At 41.7% G+C, this 7,795-nt stretch overlaps 1 protein-coding gene across 1 annotated transcript; it reads right to left on the reverse strand.

The window, feature by feature from the left end:
- Positions 1-9: 9 nt before the first annotated feature.
- Positions 10-5,310, reverse strand: LOC102214703 (cGMP-gated cation channel alpha-1-like; the record flags this gene model as incomplete). Its single annotated transcript, XM_013908170.1, has 13 exons — positions 4,976-5,310; positions 3,743-3,871; positions 3,175-3,240; positions 2,986-3,048; positions 2,764-2,880; positions 2,529-2,633; positions 2,223-2,329; positions 1,946-2,120; positions 1,485-1,621; positions 1,220-1,392; positions 801-926; positions 367-519; positions 10-279 (listed from the first exon to the last, which is right to left on the reverse strand). Coding segments are annotated over exons 2-13 (1,602 nt in total), but the record flags the coding sequence as incomplete, so codon positions are not given.
- Between the last annotated feature and the right edge of the window lie 2,485 nt (positions 5,311-7,795).

Below are 7,795 nucleotides of genomic sequence, written 5' to 3' on the forward strand. Positions count from 1 at the left end.
CATTGTGACCGAAAGGATTAGCTTGCTAATAAAGTCGTAAGACTTACCTTTGATAGCAAGAATGCTGATCTCGCCAAAGTAGCTTCCGTCGCTGAGAACAACAAACTGCGTGACACCGTCGTCAGCAACGACAGCTAGTTTTCCCTCCTTGATGATGTACATCTCTCTGCCAATATCACCCTTCTTACAGATGTAGTCTCCAGGACTGTAGACCTGAGGCTGTAGTTTTAGCACCAGTTCCACCAACAGACCAGCCTCGCAATCTGCAAAGATACGGACCTGCCACACCACACAGAGGAGAAGACCTCATGCTTAGACTTACATTTCTGTTGTATTTATGAGGGGTGCTTAGGAGCGTGCAAAGACCTTCTTCAGTGTGTCCAGGTGGACGTTGATGGCGATCTCAGCTCTCAGTTTGTCAGGGAGGTATTTCAACACTTCCCTCTCATCTACTGCTTTCTTATTGGTCCACAGGAAGTCAAACCACTTGATCACTCGCTTCTCCAGGTCTTTTGTTACCTGGGTTGGAAACAGAAGTATGGGGGAAGGGTTCAAGCAGTGCTTTGATGGGCTACATTACTGGTGTACTGATCATCAGGTGCATTGATACAGTATCTGTTTTCTGGTAAGTAAGAGTCGTTTTTGTCATTAAAAAAAGACAAAAAAGCGAAGCAGGTGTTATGTACAAGCTGAAGCAACTCAAATGGGATTTTCCAATTAGATTTATGTAAAAAAATATTTTATTTCAGATGCAAATACTATTAAAGGACCATTATGATAAAAATCACAGACTAACTGACCTTTCGGAAACTCATGTACTGTTTGATGGCATCAATGCGAGCCTGAAAGTCAGCTCTGGCAGCATTCATGTTGGTGATCATGGAGCCAACGTTACCGACAATGGTAGCAAAAATCAACACACCCACCTGTAGAAAAGCACAGGATATCCATAAACATCTATTTATTGTTGTTTTATATAGTATTAAATAAATAACATGAAAGCAAACACAGATTTTTCTATTTTATAATCTCTGTATTGTATCAGTAAAGAAATATTGTCAAATTATGCCTAACATCTAACCATCTGTCTGTTTAAGCTTTCAAAACCAACCAAACCTCTTGAGGTAAATCCCCCACAACGCGTCTGCTCTCAGGCTTGGGCTTTTTTAGCCACATGCTACACCGTCATATACTAAAGCTAAAGTTAGGCCAGACCCACCAGAAAGTCTGTGACGACGAAGAAGTACTCAGAGTTCTCTACAGGTGGTGGTGTTTCTCCAATGGTGGTGAGTGTTAACGTGGACCAGTACATACTGTAGGCATACTTCCTCACCAGACGACCGAACTCTGGATCGGTCGGGTCAGGGTACACAAACCTGTCAGAACCGAAACCTGAAAGGACAGGACAGATTAATATGTTACAGCCTTTATCAGGGCTTCCTTGGGGCTTAAATCCAGATAAGGAATGAATCCAACAACCCCACCGATGGCTTTGGAAAAAGAGTAGTAAAGACAGGCATTCCAGTGGATGATGATGAGGATGTACATGACGAGGTTGGAGATACGCAGAGCGTTGGGGTAGTTTGTCCTGGTTTCTGTGCGCTGGAAGAACTCCATCATCCTGAAATGATAGGAGGTTACTCTCGTCACTGCTGAGAAATTATTAGTTATGTTTGCAGAATAGCAGTAGTGAGGGTTAGACAGTCCAAAACCTCTGTGACATTATGTGTGTATTCAGTATCCTTAGAAAATCAGTCTTATTAATTTTATCATCAAATCTCTGACTTTTAGGAAAAGGATAAAATTCACATTTGTACCTTTGAGTTAAACATCACAACAACTTTTAGTTAAACTGTAAAGAAATGTTGTTCAGAAATTCATGGAATTCAAAAATATCTTCCTACTTAGTCCAAAGACTGGTTAGCAGTGATTAACCCTTGTTTACCTGTTAAACCTGAAGAGCTTGTTGAGGCGGATCTCGGGGTAGGTGACGCCGATGGCAAGGTAGAACACGTCAGTGGGAATCATGGACACCAGGTCCAGTCTGAACTGAAAGCTTTTCATGTACCGTTCACGTAACTTCAGCTCGTCCTTCACCAGCAAACCCTGCTCCAGGTAACCTGCAATCACATAATAAGCATTCAAAATTTGTACATGTTTGTACCATTATATTTGTGTGCTTCCATTAACGTCTACAACAATCTGTGTGTGTGTCTTCAGACCGGTCCTAGTTCTGAAGACCATGTCACCAAGGTAGATGAGATCTGCCAGGAAGTCCAGGAGGAACCAAAAGATCAAGTAGTCAGTCTGCAACTCCTCGAAACATGCCCTGAAATGGACATGCATGTCACTCAGCACAGTAGTTACTTAAGTAACCAAGCTCTCTGGCATTGTTGGCTTTTATTTTCATGGCACTGGGAACTTATTGTTGATATTAAGCTGTTGTTCTTCTGATGCTGTGGGCACCAAAGCCTTTAGAGCACTGACACAAACACATTGTTAGTAAGAAAGTGTGGATTTCATGTTACCTGGCTATAATCAGGGTCCAGTTGTACATGACAGGGATAGTGATCACACCCAGCCAGTAGTAGTACATGTTTCCTGCAGGATCAATCACTGTGATCTCCTTGGGACTGCAAACACATAACCCATTATAATTTGTATTTGCAGCACATGTGTACTTCAGCCTTACACAAGCATTCATAAAATCAGTTTTTCAAGACAGAGCCAGTGTTTCTGTTTAAGAAGATCAACTAAACATACGGGGCCTCCTTGGCTTTCTCCTTTTCTTTCTCCTTCTCCTTTTCTTTCTCCTTCTCCTTCTCTTCTTTCTCTTTCTGCTTTTTCTCCTTCTTCTCTTTTTTCTCCTTTTTTTCTTTCCTAGGAGAGATAATTACAAATAAGCAGTTTTCAGTGTTCATTAAAGCTGAAATATATTGAGATTTATGTGAAAATCTATATATCTGGATATGGACTCAAATTTACTCCTTTTTCTCTTTTTTCTCTTTCCTTTCTTTCTTCTCCTTCTTCTTTTTCTTCTTCTCCTCCCTGCAGGAAAGCAGGATACATACATGTAACCGTAAAACTACACGTCTAGTTTTAGGTAAAGAGATAAGTTTATATATGCCAATACATTGTACATGTAAGTGTATTTAGTCTGTGTGCGTGTCTTACTCTTCTTCATTGTTGTTGCTGTTATTGACGTTGAAGAGAAACCCCGGTCCAGCTTTTTGGGAGGCTCTGAAACAAAGAAAACGATCCGTTAACCTTCCCATCCATCAATAACCCTGAACAGTTGCCACTAACTGGTGTCATTCTTCAAGAAATTATGAAACTTTAACTTTAGACACTACAGCAACTGCTAATGGTCTCTGAATCACGATAAAGGTCCATTAGGGTCTCTTCACGAGGCCCACGGGCACCTAAATCCTCTAAAGGACTCCAGAACCTGTTGGAAAATTTGTCTGTGAATACATTTTTGGCCCAAATGTCTCTCAGGTTACTATTTGTTGTTTGTTTGGATATAACTCTGGTAGGCCATTGGCTGGTACCCAAGCCCGATAAGTCCATGAACCTGCTGTCCTATGGCCTACACAGATTTAGCAAGAGGCCCTGAATCATTTTAAACCCATTCAAAAACCTCTTCGAGGACCCACTGAGCCACACTTGAACTACACTTCACAGGTGGCTCACAATCATCACTTTCATTACAGTTTTTGAGTCGCATTTGTATGATACTCACCTGTCCTGCGCACCGACTTCACCTGGCTCCTCGTCCATATCTTGTAGAACTATGGAGGGTGGAGTTAATCTGGAGACTTGGTGTGGGAGTAACGGTGCTACCTTGGCCATGGAGATGTTCTTCTTTTGGCTATTTTTTGTCCAGAAAGGGAGAAAAAATGAATTTTGGTGAAACCTTTGCAACACAGAATGTCATACAGTCAGGACATATCCACAGTGAGTTTAGCATGATGGCATTTTATTTGAACACTTGGATGTGTCCAACCGGGTACCACGATGTCATAAAATACTGTCTTTATGCAACATCATTACAAGTTTGCTTTCCCAGCTGTTCAGTGCTGATGTTAAAAATCTTCCTGGGCCTAAAGAAATACAAGCCTTGCAAAAACTTTAGACCTGACAATAACGTGGTCATCGGTACCCGAACTGATTAGCCTCTGGCATCCCTCTGTGATCCACATTTAGTAGGCCCGCTGCACCATGTTTGCAGCACAAAGTTAGTTGTCTGACAAATTTTCTTTGACCCAAAATGGTATTAAAATAATTGTATTTAAAGCTTTAGCTTATTAAACATTCTTTTCATGAATAACTACTAACGGTTAGAGCTTTACAAAGACTATGAGACTAAAGGAGACCCGGGTGGAAAGGATGGTTTTTAGAAAGACGTTTCATTACCAGGCGTTGTTTGGCCCTAACTGGTCGGACCACATAGGACCTACACAGGATCCAAAGCTGGCAGCTCAATGGCATTTTTGAGGCAGTGCCAACACCTGTATGAGCCATATTTTGCAATATAAGGGTAAGACAGATTTTGTTGTTGACACCTTATCATCTAAGTAGGCCATGTGTGGCTAACTAGGAGCCAAACTGGCTGCTTTATGGACCTGAACCCGGGAACATAAATTGGTTTTATTAGAGATTATTACCGGTTCTTTCTTAAGAACTGATTAGTAACGTTTTATGAAGATTCAGGTAAATAAAGACCCTTTGGTAACACGCAGGTTTTTGTGCTGTAGTGTGGGGTCACCAAGAGTTTAAACAAAAGCAACAGGTAAATTAAGAGCACACACATGTGAATATACAACATATCCACTATCAACACAACCTACATTGTTCCCTCACGTTTCCATTTTTATTGTTATCAATTCTATTGAACACAAACGTGTATGATGTTTAAAAAATGTCTTGCATAATGTGCGGCCTTCTACCCTCAGTCCATTATCTCCTTACTCACCAGCTGATAATCCAACACCCGTGGTTATGTGGCCTAGATCCACCAGCAGCCCATCAAACTCATCTCCATGGAAACAGAGGAGTAACCTCCCATAAACGCACTCCTGTGGAAGCTGGGACCCTTTAAATCCTCACTGGTTTAGAGTCTAGAGGGAAAAAGGAGAAAAGGGACGGAGGGATGGAAGGAGTGGAGCGTTCGGAGGGTCCAGCAGACGAGTCTCCTCAGTCACCCTGACCAGGATAAAGAGATTAGAGGAGGGATGATACTGTGTGTCTTACGTACGCCTGCACTCAGAGGTGGGGAATGAAACTACTACCATGTGCTTACACATGAAAATATACAACTCTACCTCGACAACTTTAATATTTGTTTCAATGTTGAGCAAAGACGTAAAACAGCATGTAAAAGTGAAGGAGTTCAAGTTAGACAAACAGGAAGCTAGGAAAGAAGGAGAAGAAGTGAAATGTGTCACAGAAGGAGGAGTTAATCAATGATTAGAAAGGAAAGAAACGGCTAAATGAGAAACAGAAGAATGTATAACAGCATTACAGGAAGGAGGAGGAAATAAAGAGAAGGATGAAATATGGTGGAGGAAAAGGGGACAGAAAGAGTCTGAGGATGAGTGGTGTGAAAGTAGTGATTGCAGTAGTGAAAAGTGAGGAAGAGCAGATTAGAAAGAGCCGTGCTGGTTTTCCTCTGATCCTCCTGAGTCAGCAGTGTAGCCTTAATAACACACAGCAGCCTTTAACGGGCAGCTCTGATTGGCTTATTGGGAATTAGTCCATGTGTGTGTGTGTGTGTGTGCAGCACTGTTACCTTTACTGTCACCACACAAAAACTATAATTCATGTGTGACTGAAGTACCATCTACCATCGGCTCTGCAGGGCTGAATCTTCATCCCTTTATATCGCACTAGGAAAATGAACACATGTGTGACATAATCTCCACCACAGTCTTCAGTAACAGGCTTCTTGAAGCTTTTCTTTGGATGTTGGCAGCTTTTCTTTATCATGATGATCCCACACTGTTGAGTGGAGGCCAATCCTATGATAGTGTTTTCTATCCATGCTCTCACTGCACTGGCGGTGCGTTTGGGATCACAGCTGAAAAACGAAGCTGTTGCCAAGCAGGCTCTTTCCAGATGGTATTAGATGGTGGATTGTGGGATATCTTAGCCTCTTCTCCCCGATTCCCTTCCTGAAGAACGGCTTCTTCTTCCTCTGAGACCATTTCTGGCCTCAGCGAGCACCTCTGCAGTTTTAGGCAGTTATTTTAATTCCACTTTAACCGCTTATGCACCAGTCGCCTCAGATTCATTGAAGACATTGACATTAACACTTTGACGTTAAAGAAAATCTTTGGAGTCTTGCTCAAAATTTGAGAGCTGATAATAGGACAATGTTTATAAACTATTTCTTATAAACTTCCTGCTGTTCCAAAAGTGGCCACAATCCAGAAACACATGGCTGCAGATGCAGTTTTTCATTTTAAACCGGGATTTATCACCCTGCGCTCATGATCCTAAAGCTCCTGTTTAATTTGCAATTACATTTGAAAGAGGGAAACCTGGACCTGGTGTTACCTGCTCTGTCATTTCAACAGAGAGTTTATGGCTATTGCTAATTTCCAAACTTTGTCCCTTGTGGGGCTTTTACATTCACACACATGCTCGGAGTGATGAGCTGTGTGGATCCTGTGTCTGTGACTCCCCCCTCATCTGCTGCCCTCTGCTGGATGCTTCTGTAACTGCTCTACTTTGAACCAATGAGTGATTTGTGATCAGTGAGTAAAGCAGCTGAGAATTCAGCTCGGATGCTGTGACAGGATGAAACCACTGCAACAAGTCCTCTTTGATGTTCCACGATCAGCTGGATGTGGTGTTACTGCAAAGGTGAAGCACAGCAGCTCAGTATTCAAGTGTCAGACCACGAAAAGACACAGATCCACTGCCCTGCAGACCTTTTATAGATTTTTGAAAGTTTAACCTGACATTTAAACTGTTTTTAACAACAACCCCACAGTTACTGATTTATTCTGTTTTACATTATCTGACATTTCTGATTAGTGAACTTCTTCCATTGTTTTGGCTGCCGTTCAGTAAATATGTACACCAGCCCCTCACACTGTTGCACAGGTCCCATTAGTAATGATGACAAAGGATGCTGTCGGTGTGTGTGTGATTTCACTGTGATGAAGCCAGTTTATTGTGGCTATTTCACGCTGAGATGTGATACGGGCCTGTCACAGACACTCACACCATTAGAAAAACAAAACCACTGAGCTATGGTGGCAAGAAAAGAGGAAGAAGAGGCTTTTTTCCCCTGATCTAGTGGTTTTCTCAAGCTTTTAAAAAAGATTTTCAATCCTGTTGAATAATTTTGTCCTATTTTCTTCTGTTTTTTGGATACAAAATAACAATCGTATATTTGAATGTCTGTTTGGACGAAATGTCCCCAAGCATGAATAAAAGACTTCAGAATTTATTTTTCACTTCTGAGAGAAACTTTCTAACATTTCTGTTTCAGGTCATCTTTTTGTAAAACTCTTTATAAACTTACCTAAAACGTATTGAACAAAACTGCGATCTCAGCCAGACGAAGAGTTCAGTAGAACCATGTTATTCCTAAAATAAGTTGTATCACCGCGGCTCTAATTCTCCGTCCTTCCATTAAAAGTCTTTAATCTTCAGTTTCTTAAATGAGTCACGTGGTACGACCAACTCGCGAGGCCGTGAAGCTGACCCCCCACCCACTTGAAACGTAAAGGCAAATAGGCGGAGCGGTTAGTGCTACGTTTGTGCAGATTTGTGCAGGTAAAAT

This window comes from Pundamilia nyererei, unplaced genomic scaffold (genome assembly GCF_000239375.1).
Source record: "Pundamilia nyererei isolate P.nyererei 1_Seehausen unplaced genomic scaffold, PunNye1.0 scaffold01916, whole genome shotgun sequence".
In the NCBI taxonomy this organism is placed as follows: domain Eukaryota; kingdom Metazoa; phylum Chordata; class Actinopteri; order Cichliformes; family Cichlidae; genus Pundamilia; species Pundamilia nyererei.